The following is a 22,465-nucleotide window of genomic DNA, read 5'->3' on the forward strand; positions in this document are numbered from 1 at the left end:
CCACAATAAAAGTGAAAAAAAAAAAAAAAAGAATAAAAGTACCTAGGAATAAATCTAATCCGGAAGGTGAAAAACTTACATGCAGATCATTATAAAATATTACTGAAAGAAAGATGACCTAAAAAACAAACAAACAAAAAAAAGGGGTAACTCTGGTGGCATAGTGCCTAAGGCATGTGACTGCTAACCAGAAGGCTGGCAGTTAAAACCCACCAACCACTCCTTAACAGAAGATTGGGCAATCTACTTCCATAGTGATACCACCTTGGAAACCCAAGGAGGGGGTCACTATTAGTCAGATCTGACTCAATGGCAGTGAGTTTGGTTTTTGGTTTAGGGGGGGAAAAAAAGGAATATTCCATATAGTCATAGATTGGAACACTTAACGTTAATATAGTTAAATGTCAATATGACCTAAAGCAATCTATAGAGTCACTGTAATCCCCATCAAAATTCCAACAGCCTTCTTATAGAAATGAAGTACCAATCCTCAAATTTATCCAGAATAGTAAGGGACCCCGCATAGCTAAAGCAACCTTGAATAAGAATAAAGTAAGGACTCATTCTTTCTGATTTTAAAACATACTACAAAGCTATAGTAATTAAAAGAGCCTGGTATTGGTATGATAATAGACAAATGTTGTTGTGTGCTGGTGAGTCAATTCCAACTCATAGTGACTACAGGACAGAGTAGAACATAGGCTTTACTAGGCTGTAATCTCTGCAGGGGCAGACTGCCAGGTTATTTCTCCCATGGAGCCACTGGTGGGTTCAAACAACCTACCTTTCAGTTAGCAGCTGAGTGCTTTAACAGTTGTGCCACTAGGGCTCCTTAATAGACATACAGACCAATGACATAGAACTGAAAGTTCAGAAATAAATCCACACATCTATGGTCCACTGATTTTCAACAAGGGTGTTATTTCATTCAATGGGGAAGGAAGAGTCTCTCCAATAAATGGTGCTGAGAAATCTGGACTTTTTTTTTCCCTTTTAATTTTTTTTTAATTGTGATTTGGGTGAAAGTTTACTGAGCAAATCCACTTTCCATACAGCAGTTCACATACACTTTGTCTCATGACATTGACTACAATTTACCATAATGCAACACCTCCCCTCCCACTTCCTCCCCATAGTTACCTTTTCCTTGGGTCCTTCCCTCCATGCACTCCTGCCCCCTGAGCTATGTCCATGCATACACAGCCCTTCTATTCTCCCATGATTGTTCTCTCCAAGGAGTGTACCTACCTAGTGTGAATGTTCACCTTATATGCCTGTCTTTTGTTTGGCTGGAAGCCACAGGAGTAAGTTCAATTCCAGACCTCAAGGGCAGCTAGGGCCCATAGTCTCAGTGGTTCCATCAGGCTCCATCAGACCAGCAAACCTCGTCCCTTTTTTTTCCTCCCAAATGATTTTGAGTTTTGTTCCACATTGTTCTTCCACTCCATCCAGGATCACCCACATAGATCCACCTCCAAGTGGTTGGCAGTGGTAGTCGGGCACATATAGTTCTTCTGGTCTCATAGTCATATAGGCTGAGGATCGCATGGTGTACCAGTTGCTTGGACTAATTGTTTCTAAGAATCCTTGGTTTTCTCCACTCTTCTTTGCTATGGACGAGGAGAGACCCATCATAGCACCTACATGGCTGCTAGCAAGCCTCCAAGATCCCAGTCACTACTCACCAAAGTAGGAGGTGGGACAATGTTTTGTGTAGCATGTTATGCCAATTTGAGCTTGTGTCCCAGGTGACTGTGGTCCTGAGCCCACATGTCCAACTACTCGCTCCCTCTGGGTAGATGTCTGTGCCCAAGAAGTGACTACAATCTTGTCCCTTGTCAGCTCTACTATGTTGTTGTTGTTGTTATGTGCCGTCGAGTTGGCCCTGACTCATAGCGACCCCTCCTTGGGTTTCCGAGGCAGTATCACTACGGAAGTAGGATTGTCCAACCTTCCTTCTGAGGAGTGGCTGGTGGGTTTGAACCGCCAGCCTTCTGGTTAGCTTTCTAAGTGCTTTAGCCACTATGCTACCAGAGCTCCTCAGCTCTACTATACACCTGGGAATTCTTACAGAACACAGCAATACACTTGTAGAAACATTGTCTGCCAACCCTATACATGGTCTTAGGCACATTCTCCCCTACACAGATGGGTAGAGACAAGTATTGATTTGGGTGAAGAGAAGGGCAATGTACCAAAAGTGAGTGATCAACATGGTGGCATTGAAGAAGAGGAAGACAGAGAGAGGTACATGGGAGGTACAGACAACGAAGATGAACACTTTAGCATATTCAGTACTGCATTGTCAGTGAAAGCAAACACAGGTATATGGGTGGATAGATGGGTGAACAAGCTTAACTATTAGAGAAATCTGGATTTGTATATGCAGAATGATGACTAAAGATCCATGCCTTACACCATACACAAAACACAATTCAAAATGGATGAAATTAAAAAAAAAAAAAAAGGATCAAATACCTAAATGTGAAAACTGAAACCATGAAATTTTTTACAAGAAAATGTAGGGGCAAGGCTGTGGGACCCAATGTAGGATTATCAATTATGATAGCAAAAGCTTGAAGAGCAAAAGACAGAACAGATAGATGAGACCTCATAAAATACTTTTGTACATCTAAGGACTTTTGAAAAGAGAACCTACAGATTGGGAGAAAATTTGGGGGAACCGTATATCAGATAAGGACCTAATATCCAAAATATGTATAAAACTTCTACCACTTAACAACAAAAAGACAAACCACTCGATCAAAAGGAAAAAAAAAGGCAAAGGACTTACTTACACAACCAGTTCACCAGAGGGGATATTCAAGGGATCAACCAACACCTGCTCAACATCATTAGCCACTGTTGTGTGCCACTGAGTCAATTCAGATTCATAGCAACTCTGTAAGATGGGGTAGAACTGCCTCTTAGAGTTTCTAAGGCTGTAATTGTGTGTGTGTGTGTGTGTGTGTGTGTGTGTGTGAGAGAGAGAGAGAGAGATTTGGGTAAAAGTTTACAGAACAAATAGGTTCTCCACTCAGTAATCCAAACATTCTGTTTTGTGACATTCACTGTAATCCCCACCCTGTAACAGCATTCTTCCTGCTTCCTCCCTTGCCCACTCCTTTCCTTCATCCTTCCTTCTCATCCCCTCCAGCCTTCCTAGCTCTATCCTGGGCAAACGCTGTCCTCTTGATCTCATGTGCTTGATTGTTCCAAGGAGTGCTTACCTCCCTGGTGTTACTGTTCATCTTATAGGCCTGTCTAGCGTTTGGCTGAAAGATGAGCCAAAGGGGTAAGTACAGTTCCAGGCTTGCTGGGTATCTAAGGGCCATAGTCTCGGGGGTTCCACTAGTCTCTATTATACCAGTAATTCTGGTCATTTGTATTATTTTGAATTTTGTTCTCCATTTTTCTCCTACTTTATCTAAGACATCCTATTGTAATCTCTTTCACAAGTCAGCAGTGCTACCATCTAGATCTTCTGATGCCATAATCATGAGGTTCTCAAGATCCAACAGTTCTTTGGACTGATTGTTTCCATGCTTTTTCCCTTGTTCTCCTTTGCTCCAGACAAGGAAACACTAATTGTTGCATCTTAGATGGCCACTCACAAGCTTTTAAGACCCCAGTTGCTACTCACCAAAGTAAAAGGTGGAACAATGTTTTCCTGTAGAACCTTATGCCAATTGAGCTTGATGGGCCCCACGACCATGGTGCCAAGCCTGCAGGCCCAGCGGCTCACTCCTTCAAGGTGTTTGGCTGTGGCTAAGAAGTTACATAACTTTGCCCCATCGCCCTATTACATATATGGACATTCTTATAGCACATAATACATGTGTAGAAATATTATCTGCCAAACCTATATATGGTAATAGGAATATTCCCTTTTGCTTAGCCATACCTGGTCATTTAGCCTGCTACCTGTGTATTCATTTGTCAGTTAATGTTGGTTATTACTGCTAATGGGAGCTCTGGTGGCGTAGTGCCTAACCAGAAGGCTGCTTGACTGCTAACCAGAAGGCTGGTGGTTCAAACCCATCAGCCACTCCTCAGAAGGAATATTGGGCAATCTACTTCCGTAGTGATACTGCCTCAGAAACCCGAGGAGGGGTCGTTATGAGTCGGATCCAACTCGATGGCAGTGAGTTTATTACTGATAATACACTATTATGTATGTAAAAAAAAAAAAAAAAAAATCCTCCCAACTGGACCTATAAGTGGCATCATGATAAATGGAGAAAAGACTGAAGTTGTCAAAGACTTCACATTGCTTGGTTCTACAATCAGCACCAATGGAAGCAGTAGTCAGGACATCAGACGACATATACTTCTGGGCAAATCATCTGCCAAGAGCCTCTTTCAAGTGCTGAAGAGCAAAGATGTCTCCTTGAGGACCAAGATGCACCTGACACAAGCTATGGTATTTTCAATTGCCTCGTGTGCATGTGAGAGCTGGACAATGAATAAGGAAGACCGAAGAAGAGTTAATGCTTTTGAGTTGTGGTGCTGGCGAAGAATGCTGAAAGTACCATGGACTGCTAAAAGAACTAACAGATCTGTCCTGGAGGAAGTGCAGCCAGAATGCTCCTTGGAAGCAAGAATGGCCAGACTTTGTCTCACCTATTTTGGTCATGTTCTCAGAAGGGACCATTCCCTGGAGAAGGATGTCATGCTTGGTAGGGTGGAGGGTCGACGGAAGAGGGAAAGGCCCTCAATGAGATGGACACAGTGGCTGCGGCTACGGGGTCAAGTATAGCAGGGATTGTGGGGCTGGTGTGGGACCAGGGAGTGTTTCGTTCTGCTGTGCAGAGGGTCACTATGAGTCGGAGATGACTTGATGGCACTTAACAACAACAATAGTGGGTATATATTCTAACTATGTTTTGATTTTAGTGAAAAATAATGAAATTGAGCAAAAAGTCCCTGTCCTTTCTTTCTTTTTCATACTCATTTATTTTTAAATCATGACCATTATAAACACAGAATCATCATTTGCCATAAGGAGCATCCTATGATGATATAATTCACCAGTCAACAAACGGCCAGGCCTTAAGGTACAGACAGGTCATGTGGGTTCTACAGGATAATTGCAGTGACATCACAGAAGATCTCTGATGATGTATGAATTATAACATCATAAACAACTTTATGTCTGGGGGTAGAGAACTGTGTGTGTGAGTGTGTGTGTGAATGCGTGTGTGAAAGAGATTAGGCCCTGTCCTTTAAGCAGACCAGGTACACAAAACAGATCCTTATCTCAGGGACCAACACTTGCCCAGGAAGTTTTTCTTCTTTTTAAACCCAAAGTCTCCTTTGGTTTTGACCTGTACTGAAAAGTTGGAATGTTTCCCTTAAATGTAACATTTCAGCCCAAACCATCGTCACCAAAAAAAATCTGACCAGTAACAGCAAAGAGGAAGAAGGCACAACTTGGGCTGACCCTCACTGGGCCAGAATTAAATGTTAAGAGTACACATGCAGTTTCAATAAAGTCCTTTTTATCTAAACATGAACAACAAAACTCAGAATTTTATTCTGTCTATAACACTATGACCACCCCCCGCCTATCAGTTTGTCACACCGTGGTGGCTTGCATGTTGCTGTGATACTGGAAGCTATGCCACCAGTATTTCAGATACCAGCAGGGTCATCCATGGTGGACAGGTGTCCACCTGTCCAGAGTTTCCAGACTGAGACAGATTATGAAGAAAGACCTGCAATCTTTCCAGAAAATGAGCCGGTGAAAACCCTAAGGGTCATAACAGAATGTTGTCTGATACAGTCCTGGAAGACGCACCCCCGAGGCGGGAAGGCACTCTCAGTCCACAGTGGCCACCAACAATGAACTTGCGCATACCAACCATCATGAAGAGGGCACCGGACTGGGGGAGGTTTTCTGTCATACTTGGGGTCTCTATGAGCCACAGCCAACTCCATGGCAACAAGCAAGAACAATGCTATTGAGGTAATGAGCAGTGGAGAACACACTGCTTTTGGGAGTCAAAGGACCCTGGTTTGAGTAACGGCTGATCTGTTGCCTCAGTACCATCACCTTAGAGATGGAATCCATACTGCAGACCTCAGGGTTGCTGTGAGGATTATATGAGATGATGGGAATGAATGCGTTCACATCACCTAAAGAAATGTCTTGTTTGATCTGTGGTGGTGGTGGTGGTCAGGTCAGTGGTTACCCCTGGTGGGGAGTTGTGGCTGCAAAGGGCATAGGGGAGCGGTGCTTCTAGAGTGCAGGGAGGCCAGTCACATGGGTGTGTTCACTTGGGGGAAATCCCACACACTGTACGCTTAGGATTTGTGCTCTTCTCTGTGTGTGTTATACATTGGTTTTAAAAAGTAAAGCTCTTGAAACATTTCGCAAATCTTAAAATGCTTCTGATTTCTGAAAAATTCCATGTTCTTCCATACAGGATTTTAAATAAACCAAACATTGCCATCAAATCAATTCCGATTCATAGCAACCTATAAGACAGGGAGAAGCTCTGGTAGCATAGTGCCTAAGGCACTTGACTGCTAACCAGAAGGCTGGCAGTTCAAACCCACCAGCCACTCCTCGGAAGGAAGGCTGGGCAATCTACTTATTGATATTGCCTCGGAAACCTAAGGAGGGGTTGCTATGAGTTGGATCCGATTCAACGGCAGATAACAACAATAGGACAGGGTAGAACTGCCTCATAGGGTTTCCACGTACTTTGGACGTCTTATCAGGAGGGACCATTCCCTGGAAAGTGACATCACGCTTGGTAGATGGTCAGGGAAAAAGAGCAAGACCTTTCATGAGATGGATTGACACAGTGGCTGCAACAACGGCCTCAAACATGGCAATGATGAGGATGGTGGAGGACCCGCAGCCTTTCGTTCTGTTGTAAATAGGGTTGCTGTGAGTTGGAACGGACTCCAGGGTACCTAACAACAGCAATCTTTATGCAAGCAGCCTGCCACATCTTTCTCCCTTGGAGCAGCTAGTGGGCTTAAACTGCCAACCTTTTGGATAGTGGCCCAATGATTAACCACTACTCCACCAGGGCTCTGGGGTTTTAAATAAAAGCCTCCAATTTTATTTTAATTATCTGAAAGGTGGGGTGATGTATGTATGGCATCTGTGATAGTCCTTGATCAATAACAGAATAATTGTTTTTATGAAAGGGAGTTTACAGAATAAAGTTAATTCTCATTTATCTGTGCCTGTGAAAATCAGTGCTCCAATCACTTATCCACGAAAAGCCATCAGTCCCCACGATCTAGGCTCCCTTCACCCCATTGCTCAATCAATAACCTATTTAGCAGAACTGTTCTAGTAAAAATATTCCAGTCTGGTGGTGCAATAGTTAAAGCATTTAGCTGCTAATCAAAAGGTCAGTGGCTGGAACCTACCAGCCATTCTTCGGAAGATTGACAGCCTTGGAAACTCTAGGGCAGTTCTTCTGTATCCTGTAGGGTAACTATGAGTCAAAATTAACTCCACGGCAGTGGGTTTGGTGGGCTTGTGTATGCATGTGTGTGTAAGACCAAGACTAGGAGCCCAGGTGGCACAAATAGGTCGCAATCAGATGCTAATCTAAAGGTTGATGGTTCGAACCTACCCAGCAGTGTCACTGAAGAAAGGCCTGGTGAATCACTTCCTTAAAGATTACAAACAAGAAAACTCTATGGAGCAGTTCTACTCTGTAACACATGGGGTCACCATATGTCCGTATGTCCCAATCAACTCCACAGCATCTGCTAACACCAAGACTACCCATTTTCACCCCTAGAAGTCACAGGTTCCTAGTTCCCAACACAGCATTCACTTCCTTCTCCCTTCACGCCAAAAGTTGTATCAGAATCTTTTTACCAAACAAATGTGGGGTTTGGGGTCCAAATAAGATCAGCACTCTGAAAAGAGCAGTCCATATGTAGTTCATGTGTAATTTTTTTTTTTAGAAAATCAGAGTTAAACAAGCCTGAGACAGTGTAACGTCCCCTCCCTTCCCTTTTTTTCCGAACCAATTTCCAAATGTTAAGGACGCTCAGGGTGGCTCAGAGGCTGGGTCTATCCCAGGCTCCTGGGTGCCCACGATCCTGCTCCCCGCAGGGGTCGCTTTGTGCTAATTATGCCCCACCCAAGCAGCACAGAGCGCGGAGAGGCCGGCCTGGGAGTCATTCTACCTGGTTTGGGATCCTCCATGTGCCCCTTCAGGCCAGATGGGCCGGAGCGGCGCGGCCCCCGGTACCGACTTAGCTACCAGTACGGGGGCAGCTTACCTGGAGGGCTGCTGCGAAGAGCGAACGCCCGGCCCTTCCCGTCACGGTGCCGACGAGCACGGGCTGGGCACCATGACACGCCAGGTCCCCTCGGACGGGGGTGTTTGAAGGAGCAGACAAGGGGCTGGAATTGGGGAACCAGCTGCAGCAAGAGGTCAGCGCAGCGGCTCAAGGCGAGGTGAGTTTTGTCTCAGGCCTGCGAGGGAGCCTGACACAAAACTACTTGTGGGGAACGGGGCATTCCCGCCGACCAACCTCGCTCGCGGTCCCGAAATGGGAACGCCCCCACCCCGGCTCCCGTTCCCTTCCGGTAGCCGTACAAATCCCCCGAGGCTCTGCCTCCGTGTGTCACCGGGTCCCGGCTCCGCAGCGCGCGGGCTCGGGCAGAGCTCGGAGGTGAGTCCGCCGCCGCGCACCCTGAGGACGCGGGCGCGTCGGCCCCGCCCCGGGAATGCACGGCTGGCGGCGCGAGCTCCTGCTCAGAGCAGAGGGCGGGCCCTCGTGGTTGGCGGTCTTAGTTCTCACAGCCGCGGGCGTTTAAACCTTCTTGCGCCCAGACTCCCACCCGAACCAATTAAACCAGCCGTGGGGGTGGGGTGGGGTGGGGTGGGACTCTGGCTCCAACGTGCTCTGAAAGCTCCCCCGGGATCATTTGGTGCCACCATCCGTGATCCATTTCCTACAGGTAGTGCCCACGAGAGAGGTGTAGGATGACCAAAAGCGAGATGGGAGTTTGAAAAGACCCAGTCTCTGAAACAATCAGAGGGAGCCGCATGTGAAAACCAAGGCGGTATACTTACGTTTTCGTTGACTTTTTGGATTGTGATTTTGAAAATTGGTTTCACGTGGCAAATGCTGGCGTGAAAAACCAACTGCACCTTTAAAAATCTTGCAGGCAATACACAGTCACGGTGTGTCAACAAATATCTTCCTGTTTGAAATATACATGTGTTTTTTAGTGAGTGTTACTTGTGTCAGTGAAAAGGTGAATTCTGCTGTACTTAACCTTCTGTAAAGGAGCTCTGGTGGCACAGTGCCTAGAGCATTTGACTGCTCACCAGAAGGTTGGCGGTTCAAACCCACCAGCCACTCTGTGGAAGGAAGACTGGGCAATCTCCTTCCGTAGAGATACCGCCTCGGAAACCCAATGGGAGTCGCGGAGTGAGTTTTGTTTGAGGAATCTACTGTAAAGGGATTTAAGGGAAAAAGCTAGTCAATCGAATTGTACCATTCCAGTGATCCCAGATGCAAACCATATATACTCCGGGCTACTGCTTAGCAGATGTAAAGGATGACAAGTGGCAGTACTTCATACAACTAGATTTAATAAGTTGTTATTACAGAAAAAAAAAAATGAAGTCCAAACTACAAAGTTTAAGCAGTTGTAAGCAGTAGCTGCATTGCGCTCCATGTTTAGTCACAGTACTGCAGTTCCATACAAGCAATATTAGTCCAAGCCCCCAAGGCAGAAGCTGAGTAAGGGTTACTAGCAAAAAACAATCTAAGAGAACAGGTAATAAAAGATACAATACATTTAAAATTAGTTGTTAGTTGAAAAACAAATACAGAGATCTTAGCTGTGAACACTCTAAAAGTTATGTCCATTATTTGACAGCAAAAATACAAATACCTAGTACTTTATACCCCAACAGACTATATCCAAGAAACAGCAGAAGTATCCTGTATTAGCACCCAGGTTTTCTACTTGTTGCAATCAACTTCATCATCATACAAATTTAAATATCCCCGAATCACAAATCCACGTCTTGACCCATATTTTGGGGTATAGAGTAAAGTCAACAGCATTAATTATAAAATACTCGGTGGTAAGATGGAACACTATTGCAGCTGAGATAGAGAAATTTGGTTATTAAAAAATAAAACACACACACACACACACACACACAAACAGAAAGAAATGTTAGCTGACGTACCATACAAACTAGTGTCAAAAGCTGCAATCCATTACAAATAAGCCGTTTTAACAAAAAGATACTTTTTTTCACTAATCTGTGACTAATCTTTCACTCAAACCTTGCAAGTAGAGATGTCACAATACTGAAATATGTAGGTAGGAGCTTTACCCAGTTAAATGCCATTTTGTTGCTAATATATAGATAAAATGAAAACTAGCAGTTATTTGCTAATTGCATAAATGCAGTACATTCTGCATTAGCCCATGCCTCACTAACAAGCTATAAAACACAAGATATAGGCAGAAATCTAAGCATAATCTTTATACCACTAAGCAAGAATTTTCCAATTTCTTTTCTTCTGTTCCTAATCACTTATTTGTAGTTAATGTAAAATTCCAACTAGTGGTAGCCAATTTGAGTTAAAATTTTACATCACAACTTGATCTAATCTATATATTATTTACAAAACTGAATACATAGAGCATACCCAAGAGCCAACTCTGGACACGCATTTCTCTGAGTTATTGATAACCTTGCCTCCGTGGCAATGGGAGTGGAAAAGGCCATCAATGACATAGAAACATACCATCTATCTAGAGTAAGTCATTGGATGTTCTGTTTACACAACACCAGTTTTGCAGTTGAATTATTTTTTAAAAAAGAATTTTGGTGCCATTACAATGACAGGCTTCCTTAAGGGCACAGCTTCAAGGTGAGGTGGGTGTTGGAATAGCAGTAGGAGGACAGACAAAGCAGGAATGGCCGGTGTGTTGCCAAAAGGCAAACAAGGGGCACCGTGACAGGGAGCAGGCAGAGGGTGGAGAGGAAGATGCAGCCTGACACTGTCCATATACTGTGGTGACAACAAGTGTGCTTCCTCAGTAGAGTCACCAAGCCTCACATGGCTGTAATACGGGGGGACACTGCAATTGATGCCTACCCGTCACAGAGGGTGGAGTCCTCTCAGTCACTTCCTTTGACTCTTACACATCACCACTGTACATGCATGTAAAAGATTTGGCCTGGGGCAAAGGCACTGTCTCACAAAAGGACAGCAGTTGGTGGCAGGTTCACACACACACAGTCACACATTTGTGCATACACATAGGACATAATGAAAAGTTAGAGGGGAGAAAGCCATGAGATAGTCTGTTGACCTACTCAGGTTTTCAACCTGGTGGTATTTCAGTAGGGTTACTTCACTATCAGGGCCACAGATTTGGCTGCACCTGGTATTGTATAAATCCACTGTGACATCCCTAGAGAACAACTGTACTGTGACATCCCTAGTCTTACACTAAACCACTGTAATAAAGGAAAAGGCTTGTCAAAATCTCACATGTTCTGCTTCATTCTGTCATTTTATTACCCAATTATCCATTACATTTTCCAATCACTTTACATAACCAACCATTTTCATCGTTGTCACACTATTGTAAACCACATCAGCAAGTTAATACATAAAGCTTTGCATTTCAAAAAACTAGACACTTTAGTAACAATATTACAAAGGTTTTAGCTTCAAAAATAACTGAAAATGAAAAAAATAAACTTTTAAAGAATTAGCATCATAAAATTAATTTATTCCAAGTAAAAATACAAAATAATATTATGACATTGACCAGATATGAAAGTCCCTCCCAGAAACAACTCTATTAATGATTGAGAAAGCACTCCTTAAAGAAAATACGAAATAAAATGAAAAATATGTAAATATGTTTAATTTTTTTCTTAGCAAAAAATCTTTCTAAAAATAACAATGAAAATTTGTCTCAGTACAAAGGCTACATTACTATTGAAAAAATACCAGCATGAAGAAAAGGTACATATTTGACAGTAGAAAAATGATTTCAGTGAATCACAATGTCTAAAGTTTGCAATGAAAATAAATCTGCAATAAAGATTTATGCCTTTTTTCTTTTCTTTTTTTTTTTTCTATTTTTTATACAAACAGTACAAACAGTATTGCACATAACAACAAAGAGTCGAGGTTAGGTTATAGCCTTCAAAAAATCGACTAGTTCAAGTGTCACACCAAGGAAAGGCCACAACAGGACCTGTGTTACCCAGGGGCTTCCCAGTCAAGTTGCAGGTCAGAACACCTCTGTGTTTTAAAAAATAATTTTTTTTTTGAAGGACCCTCTCTTTTAATATAACATTAACAACTTGGGGGCACATTTATTTACAAAACAAAAGGGAACATGTTATAATTTAATAAACTAAAAAAGTTCTCTTTAAAAAAATACAAACAGAAGAACTCTTTCACAATCCTGGTCAGTCGTGCACAATCAATGCTTGATTATAAATATACAAATTAAGGGAAAGTAGTTTCCACCATCTATTCACAACTTTCAGCACCAAATGGAGTTGATTTTATGTAACCTGTTCTTTGTGACAAGGTTTTTTCACTTTCACTTTAGCTTTATGCTGTGCAATCTTCCAGCTTTTTTTTTTTTTTTTAAATCTCTCAGTATTATTTTAGTACATGAAAGAGGGGTGCTTCTTCAAAAAGTTTTGCTTCTTTCACATAATTAGGTAGATTTCTGTAGGTTAGATATGATCTTTAATGTTATAGTTATAAAGCTCTAACTTCATTTTCAAAAAACACAAATAAGCATGAAAAAAATAAAGTTACCCATCTGTTAAATCATTTTTCTTGCAGAATTAAATTAATATATATTTTTCTGAATAAACTTACTTAGAAAATATCATTTTCTTTCCTATATTTCAAAATTGAGGTATTGCAAAAGATCATGTCAGTCAGAAAGCATGCCTTTTTCCTTAAAAACAAACAAACAAAAAATCTTCAGCCAACTTTTGAAAACTGCCTAGAATACAAAAAGTGGTAGTGCATAATAAAATTTCTTGTACAGACGAAAAAAAACCCACAAACATAGAAAAAGAAGAAAGAAAAGAAAAAGAAAGAAAACCACACCTAGGCTGGAAAAAAGCAGTTTACCCAAAAGCCCAGAGGTAACCTCAACTGGGGAGGATTCTAGTAAGCATTTTCAATCCAGTAAAAAACTATGTTGTTTTTCCTTTTTGAAAACAAACTCTAGCTTGAAAGCCGGTAATTGCAACTAAACACTGGAGAAACAAACAAAATAAAAACAAGCAAATAGTAACCAAACACAGAACAAGGACATCACAGCACATAAAACAGACACTTAAATCTACTCTGCAGTGTCATATCCAGTCAGATTGTCCCCAGAATTCCAAAACATAGGAAGAAGTATTAAAAAAAGATTGACATATTCTCACAATCATTGTGTGTGTTATTATTACTGTCTGTAGCCCAAGAGTGAATGCTAAAAAAATGTCTACGGTAGTTCTAGCAGGTCTGAATTCTATTCAAGCTTTACAGGATAAATCCAGGGAATTAAGTAGTTAATGTCTCACCCAGACAACCAACTCCACCCAGACCATGTTATTCTGTACAGACATTTCTTTAGCATCACCATTACCCAACTTTCTTAAAATGTGCCTAGTTTGTCAATCTGACAACTTATCTCTCTATACTGTATATATTCCTAGTGTTTGTAAGCTAAGATGAGCTCTTTGGTTTTCTGGACAAGGTTTGAAGCTATATGTAAAATGGTGCAAGCACTAGGAGATTGTGACTAAGAGCTCATGTGTTAGTTAATAATATACCAGTTATGAACTGTCAAATTTGTTAATGTCTGACACAGAGGCTTTAAACAGTTAAGTTTGATCACAGTTAGACATAATCACTTTACTATATAAAATAAATTGCACAATATATATAACAGAGCACCGCAAAGTACTTCATCTACCATCCACAAATTTGCTTGAATATCCTACACCTAGGTTTTATATTGGTTGTAATATAGGTCATTCTGTTATGGGCTCTTTCTAGTTTCAGAAGCATTCCATTTATTGAGGCATGCCTTCCTCCAGTCAATTACCAATTCTTTGAATGAAAAAAATCTTCTTTTAAAAAATGAGTATTTTATAGCTTATATAGCTTATATAGATTCTTAATTTGTGCATCGTGGGAAGGTTTTATACTAGACATTGGATATAAAATTTATTGCATGCAGCAACCTGATTAAGTAAACATGCAGTCAGAAATATTGACCTTCCACTGAAGCTTTCTGAAGTCTACTACTCTGATCTCCTTTCGGCAGCTGACTCTATCCCTAAGTCACAAAAGTGTGTTGTTGGATTTTTTTTTAAATTGATACCTTAGCCTGAATAGAGGATTATGGTATTAATAATACCATTTTCATAGCAGCAAAAGCTATTGCAGCATAAATTTACATAACACTAAAAGATCTAACCAAAATCCTCAGCAAAACAAAAATCAAACATGAAGGAAAAAGAAAGATCCAGCTTATGAGGTATCCTTACAAGTCAAAATAGAGAGCAACTAAAGGCTTATTCTCATTAAGGGTTATCCTTACTCTGAATGACCCCAACTAATGATTGCTGAGTTGTTGTGAAGTTTTTGCTACATCTGCCACCTACTCACGAGTATCACCTTTGGTAAGTCTTCTCCTAGGGGCAACTCTCGAAGTTTCTGAAAATAAGTGCATGCTCCAGTTCAAAAACAATCAGAACAACACCACCACAACAACAAACAGAAGAGTCACAGACATCAACCTGATGGCCGCTGATGAGAATGGCAGTCTACATACGTCACTAGTGACAGTCAGGTGTAAGAAATTAAGGTACCAAGCAGACGAAGGTGTGAGTCAAAGTGCAAATCAGTACCATTATACACTCCGCAGTTTTGCATTATACTGGACACTGAGTTCAGTAATATGACTGTAAATAATAATAATAATAAAAAAGACCCATTTCTTCTTTACAAATCAAGAACGAATGCACAGATTTCCAGAACACTGTGAGCCCTGAGGCAGTGCCCTCTCCTTTCCCTCCTTGTTATCTGTTCCAGTGCTGTGGCTGGGTCTGCCCTGGGCTCAGCTCCAGCGGAACGGGACGTGGCGAGGGCGATCTCCTCCCTCCTTCACCAGCGGTTTGTGGAACTCCCGCCCGGCACGAGAATGTATGCTCGCCCAGCAGTATTCGCAGTAATACTGCAGACAGGTGACGTTGGCACAGAAGAACGGGGCAAACTTCCCGCCACAGCGCGTGCCCTGGCACTCATCACACATCTGATCATCCAGCACATATGGCTTCACTTCCACCTGGGCTCCGAGGAAAGACAGGGAGAGAAGGGTTAGCAAAACTTCCTCTTGTTTCTTCCTTTTAACTCTACAGTATAACTTAACAATATGCTTTAATCAAATGCTTTTAACGCAGCTAACACTGGATGGTAATTGAGAGGATGGACTTTGGAATCAACTCCTTGATTTACTATTTGTGTGATCTTAGGCAAATTCTTGTGTGCTCATCTGTGAAATGGGTGTAGATGTGTCACCTCCAAGGACGCTGCTGAGGTGTAGGAGAGGCAGAACACGGGAAAGCATGCCCGCCGAATGCTGAAGGACGGGCCACATCTCAGAACGCAGGCTAAGGTCTTCCTTAGCACTTAGCACTGTCGGGGGAGGAACCAGCCAGAATCAAGGTCCCTAAGCAGGAATCTTTCGTTTGGAGCCAGGCCTGAGGGCAAAAGTTACACCAAGGCTGGAAAGAAGCTGAAGGGAGCTACTGTGAGGCTCTGGGCATAAACGTTGGAATAACATGCTTTAAAAAGACTTAACACCCAGTATTCTGTATTATGGGAGCTCTGGTAGCATAATGGCTAAGGCACTTGACTGCTAACCAGAAGGCTGGCGGTTCAAACCCACCAGCCACTCCTCGGAAGGAAGATGGGGCAATCTACTTCCATACTGATACTGCCTCAGAAACCCAAGGAGGGGTCGCTATGAGTCAGATCCAACTTGATGGCACATAACAACAACAACCACATTCTATATTATGGATTAGAGAGGAAAGGGGACATTCATGTTAGAAAGCTACTAAAATAACTAAAACTTTTTGTTTTTTTGGCCTGCTTGTATTGCCTTCACTGAAAGGCCATCTTTCAATGCCACCAATCCACAAGACCGGCAGTGTCAACAGACAAGAGAGAACCTTTCATCGCAGCCTTTGTTATTGTTGTAGCGTGCCATCGACTGGGTTCCGACTCATAGCAACCCTACAGGACAGAGTTGAATTGCCTCACAGAGTTCCTAGGCCGTAATCTTTACAGGAGCATATTGTCAGTTCTTTTCTCCTGCAGAGCCACTGGTGGGTTTGAACTACCAACCTTTCAGTCGGCAGTGAGTGCTTAACTGTGCCATGAGGACTCCTTTGGAGGCATGTTGTAACGTAAGTGGAGCAGAGCCATATGATGTGAAAACCAAATGCAAAAAACAACAAAAGTTACACAATTTCCCTCATACTCTTCCTAGAAACTCAAAGATCATTACTATCATTAATTTTTTCATCTTGAATGCTAGGAACTAGCATGAAGGGGCAAGTCTGGCCCTTCCCGTGTGCACTTCTACTTCTAGAGCCATTCTAAAGGACAAGCAATAAAGACTGATTAAAGCAAGCAACAGACAAGCAATAGTGGGCATGGAAAGGACGACTTGCAGTTTTTGGAGATAAGCTAACTTCCTGCAGCTCAGGCTGCCCTCTGGATGGATGCAGCTGGATGGTTCTTGCAGAGATGAGTCAGGCTACACTGGAGGGGGCAGGTGGAAAGTGTGGGGTGAGCAGGGAAGGGACGAGCTGCCTAGGGTTAGACACTACTTTTCTAGTTCTCCTTCTTCCCTTCTGAAAGCCCCCGTGGCCTCCCCTAGAATTTTACTTTAGCCGTGAGCATTAGGCCACATGTCCAAATGCCAGTTAGACATTTCTAGTTGGAAGACTCTGCTGGCAAGACCTGCACCAACTTCTGGTTACCCAGGGAAAAATGTCTTCGCCCGGACTCTAGTCCCCTTTCACCTACTTCCCCCTCCTCAACTTGACCACTTAGTGAGTGGGCTTCAAAAGTCTCTCACATTCATCTTGGGATGGTAATTAAAATTAGAGTAACTCTAGGGTTAATCTGGGTTCAAATTTAGGGCACATGATAGATGTGTCACCTTAGGCAAGTTTCTCAGCCAACCTGAGCCTCTGTTTCCTCATCTGTACATTGAGAAGGAACAAAACTTCCTTCCTATGAGCATTAAATTAGTTAAATCATATAAAAAACAAAGACAGTGCCCAGCACGTTGAAGCACTGTGTGCAGCTATCATTCCCACTTATTCTTTTCTAGGCCAGGCCATCACAACCTTGCACCAGGGCATTATCAGTACCAGTGGTCTCTGGACTGGTCACCAGCATCCATGCCCTCCCATAAACATGTTGACATTTCAGTCATCTACATCCATTATGTTCCTTTCCTAGTCAAACACCACTCAGGTTCTCCATAGCTTATAGATACAGTCAGCTCCCTCTCTCTTAAGACTCAAATACTAGCCAAAGACCCCATGACTTGTCCCAATCTCTCTCCCAGCTGCTTCCCAACTCAGATTCTAACTGGTCTCTCTTTTTACCTACACTTTTGTCCCACCTCAAATGCCCTCTTTATTATGTCCTTCAGCCCACTTAAAAATTTCAGGCATCCAACAAGGCCCACCCTTTATTTTCTTTTACATAAAATTAACAAATTTAAAATGAACAAATTCAATGTACATTCACAGTGCTGTGCAACCACCACTGCTATCTAGTTCCAAAACATACTCAATGTTCAAAAGGAAGCCTTGTACCCACTAAACAGCTACTCCTCATTCTTCCTGCCCTCAGACTCTGCCAACTACCAGTCTGTTTTTTGTCTTTATGGATGTACCTATTTTGGTATTTCATATGAATGGGATCATACAGTATGTGACCATTTGTGTTTGGCTTCTTTCATGTAGCATAATGTTCCAAGGCTCATCCATGATGTAGCATGTATCTGTTTTTCATTCCTTTTTATGGCTAAATAATATTTCATTGTATGTTGTTATGGATTAAATTGTGTCCTTCAAAAAGATACCTAGAAATCCTAACCCTTGTATGTGTGCAAAGGAGCTTTGGTAGCACGCTGGTTAATGCATTTGGCTGCTAACCAAAAGATTGGTGGTTCCAAACCATGAGCTACTCCACGGGAAAAAGATGATGCAGTCTGCTGCTGCAAAGATTTACAGCTTTGGAAATGTTTATACAGCAGTTCTACTCTGTCCTATAGGGTCGTTATGAGTTGGAATTGACTCAATGGCAGTAAATTTGGTACCTCTGCATGTGATCTGGTTTGGGGTAATAGGGTTTTTCTTTGCAGATGTTACCAGTTAGGTTAATGAGGTCATACCTCAGTAGGGTGGGTCATAATCCCTTTTGAGTCAGGAAGAATGGCTATGTGCTGGCCAGGGACAAGGTTGTAGTCACTTCTTGGCCATAGCCAGCTATCCAGAGGGAGCAAGCAGTTGGACTTGTGGGCTCAGGACCGTGGTCCCAGGGGACATCAAGCTCAACTGGCATAACATAGTACACAAAACACTGTTCCACATCCTACTTTGGCGAGTAGCAACTGGGATCTTAAAAGTTTGCAGGCAGGCATCTAGATGCAACAATGGGTCTCTCCCCATCCAGAACAAAGAAGAATGAAGAAAACCAAAGATACATGGAAACAATTAGTCCAAGGAACTGGTACACCATGAGAGCCTCAGCCTACACAACTATGAGACCAGAAGAACTAGATGGTGCCCAGCTACTACTGTTAACCATGCAGAGGGGGATCTATGTAGGAGATCCTGGATAGCGTGGGAGAACAATGTGGAACAAAACTCAAAATCATTAAAAAAAAAAGGTGGGGGGGGGGACCAGGTTTGTGGTCTGATAGAGAGCCTGCTGGAACCCCTAAGACTATGGTCCCTAGCTGCTCTTCAGGTCTGGAATTGAACCCACTCCTGTGGTTTCCAGCCAAACAAAAGATAGGCATATGAGCTGAACATTTACAGTAGGTAGATACACTCCTTGGAGAGATCAATCATGGCAGAATAGAAGGGCTGTGTATGCACAGGGAGACAGCCTGGGTTGGGGGGGTACTGCATGGGAGGGAAGGACACAGGGAGGAGGTGGCTCTGGGGAGAAAGTGGGAAGAAAGCTATTGCATTGTGGGAGGCTGCAGTTAATGTCATGAGAAAAAGTGTATGTGAACTGCTATATGGAGAATGAATTTGCTCTGTAAACTGTCACCCAAATCACAATAAAATTAGAAAGAGAAAAAGAAAAAGAATGGCTATGGGACAGACAGCTGCAAACCACAGAATGCCAAGAAATACCAGGGGCCATAAAAAGCTAGAAGGGACAAGGAAGGATCTTCTTGCAGAGAAGAGAGAAAAAGAGCATGACCCTGCTGACACAGTGAATTAGTACTCCTAGCCTCCAAGGAGCTCTGGAGATGCAGTGGTTAAGAGCTCAGCTGCCAAGTGAAATGTCAGCAGGTCAAACCTACCAACTGTTTCTAAGGAGAAAGATGTGCAGTCTGCTTCCATAAAGAGTTACAGCCTTGGAAACCCTATGGGGCAGTTCTACTCTGTCTTAAAGGGTTGCTATGAGTTGGAATTGACTTAATGGCAAAGGGTCTTTTTCTGTTGTTGTTGTTGTTATGTGCTGTCGAGTCAAACCCGACTCATAGCGACCCCTCCTTGGGTTTCCGAGGCAGTATCACTACGGAAGTAGGATTGCCCAACCTTCCTTCCGAGGAGTGGCTGGTGGGTTTGAACCACCAGCCGTCTGGTTAGCAGGCAAGTGTCTTAGCCACTATGCTACCAGAGCTCCCTAGTTACCCTCAATTTCTGTTCTTTACAGTCACCTACTTCGTGGTGTTTTGTTATGGCAGCCCTAGGAAACTGAGAGAGGGTATTGGTGGTGCAGCAAGATAATTCTTGCCTTCCGTGCAGGAGACCAGAGTCCAGCTCCTGGCCAATGTTCCACATGCACAGCCACCGCCTGCCTGTCAGTGGAGGCTTGGGTGCTGCTATGATGCAGAGCAGGTGTCAGCAGAGCTTCTAGATGGACTAGGAAGAAAGGTCTGGTGATCTTCTGAAACTCAGCCATCGAAAACCCTATCTATCACAATGGTTCAATCACAACCGATCATGGGCAGGCACAGGACTGGGCCGCATTTCATTCCACTGTGCATGGAGTAGTCATGAGTTGGGGACAATGTGTCAGCAGCTAACAAAAATAAGAAACTAAGTCAAAAGTGGGAACCACAATTTATTTATTCATTCATCCATTGGTGGACATTTGGGTTGTTTCTACTTTTTGGCTGTTGAAAAGAATACTGCCAGGAGCATTCATGCACAAGCATTTGTTTATCTGCTTTCAATTCCTTTAGGTACATGCCTAGGAGTAGAATTACTGGGTAATATGGTAATTATGTTTAACTTGTGGAGAAACCACCAAACTGTTTTCTACAGCAGCTGAACCATTTAACTTTCCCACCAACTATGAATAAGAGCTCCAATTTCTTCATATCCTTACCAATATTTGTTATTTTTCTTTTCAAATAGCTTAGCTCTGTGCATGGCATTTAATGAATATTCTTTAACTGGTCATATTAATAAACCTAATCATAAGAGTAGATAGGTGCAGTGTAATCTCTAATCAATCCTAGAAGAGAATAAAATCTTTACCACCTCCATGAGACCTTTGTGTAGTTTTTGTTGATTATCTGTCTTCAAAATATCTTCATCAATATTATATTCCTGGAATTTGAGTTATTCCTAGTTGATTTTAAGTCAGCTTTGAATCCTAATTATTTTTCATTTTTTTAAATTGTAGCTATCCTAGATGGTGTAAAGTAATATTATGGTTTTGATTTGCATTTCACTAATGACTAGTGATGTTCAGAGTCTTTTCATGTGTTTGTTGGCTATTCATATCTATTCTTTGGTGAATGTCTATTCATGTCTTTTCTCATTTTTCAATTGGGTTGTTTGTCTTTTTGTTGTTGAGTTGTCAGAGGTTTTTTTTTTTTTTTTAAATATATTCTACATACCAGATTATTATCAGATATATGCTTTGCAGATGTTTTTTTTTCCTTTCTGTGGGATGTATTTTCACTTTCCTGATGATGTCATTGGTGCACAAAAGTTAATTCTGATGAAATCCAATTTATCTATTTTTTTGTTGTTGCTAGTGCTTTTGGTGTCATATCAAAGACTTCATTGCTAAATTTAAGTCATAAAGATTTATGGTTCCTAAAAATTTTATAGTTTTGGCTTTTATACTTAGGTCACTGATCCATTTTGAGTAATGTTCACATATGATGTAAAGTAGGGGTCCAACTTCATTCTTTTGCATGTGGATATTCAGTTGTCCTAACACCATATGGTGAAGGGATGTTTTTCCCCTTTGAGAGGTATTTGCCCCCTTGTTGAAAATCAATTAGAGTCCTAGCTTTTCTTAACTATTTCAGTCCCACAGGTATCTGTTACTTCCTTCTTTAAACTTTCTACTTCATATTACTCATCTGGCTTTTCCCATCTGTGGACTTGCCTTGGATGGTATCTTTCTTTACTTGCAAACAACCTGAGGACAGAGTCCAGGAGCAAGACAGGACAGTGACAGATTTGGGGAAGAATGTGGTCTGCAGAGATTGGTGGATTCCTGGGGAAGCTATAAGGCTTGTGAGGGTGTATCTAACCTGGCCTCATTTCCCTGTCCCTGAAATGCAAAGGAGGAGACAATAATGGTAGGATGAATCCTCTCTGCCCTGAGACAGGGGGGCTATTGGTAGAGGTAGACATGCAGAGAACATGTTGTAGCCTGTTCTTCTACCTCCAGCCCATGGGCTGAAGACTGCCCACCACCAGGCAGATGCTGACACTCATGGCACTCTAGCAACAAGATATGAACCCCAGTAAAGCCTAAAAAGGGGATTCAGCATTTAGAGAATCATTCTTGAAAATCAGAGCTCATACCCAGCAAAAGAAAGCAGCTGGAGGAGACAATGGTTATTTATCATACACACATATATGATAAGGAGTTATGGTGACATAGTACCTAAGGCACTTGACTGCTAACTAGCCACTCCTCAGAAGGAAGACTGGGCAGTCTACTTCCACAGTGATACTGCCTCAGAAACCCAAAGAGGGGATATGTGCATTTAAAGAGATTCAAGTCCAATACAAAAGACTTTCTGGTATATAAAAATATTACTTTTGTTTAGGTGTGAAAATGGTATTGTGATTATGTTTTATTGTTGTTGTTTTTCATTTTGTTTTTTAAAGAACTTCTTGTCATATATATATATATATATATATATATATATATATATATA

At 42.2% G+C, this 22,465-nt stretch overlaps 1 protein-coding gene across 1 annotated transcript in view; it reads right to left on the minus strand.

The window, feature by feature from the left end:
- Window positions 1–15,121: 15,121 nt before the first annotated feature.
- CPEB3 (cytoplasmic polyadenylation element binding protein 3) overlaps window positions 15,122–22,465 on the minus strand; it is a 223,698-nt gene continuing 216,354 nt past the window's right edge. Inside the window, exon 9 of the mRNA XM_007951261.2 lies at window positions 15,122–15,349. Within this exon, the coding sequence (XP_007949452.1) occupies window positions 15,122–15,349 (228 nt within the window). The remainder of the gene's footprint in view (window positions 15,350–22,465) is intronic.

Source organism: Orycteropus afer, unplaced genomic scaffold (assembly GCF_000298275.1).
Source record: "Orycteropus afer afer isolate SDZICR_OR568_19922 unplaced genomic scaffold, OryAfe1.0 scaffold00293, whole genome shotgun sequence".
Lineage (NCBI taxonomy): Eukaryota > Metazoa > Chordata > Mammalia > Tubulidentata > Orycteropodidae > Orycteropus > Orycteropus afer.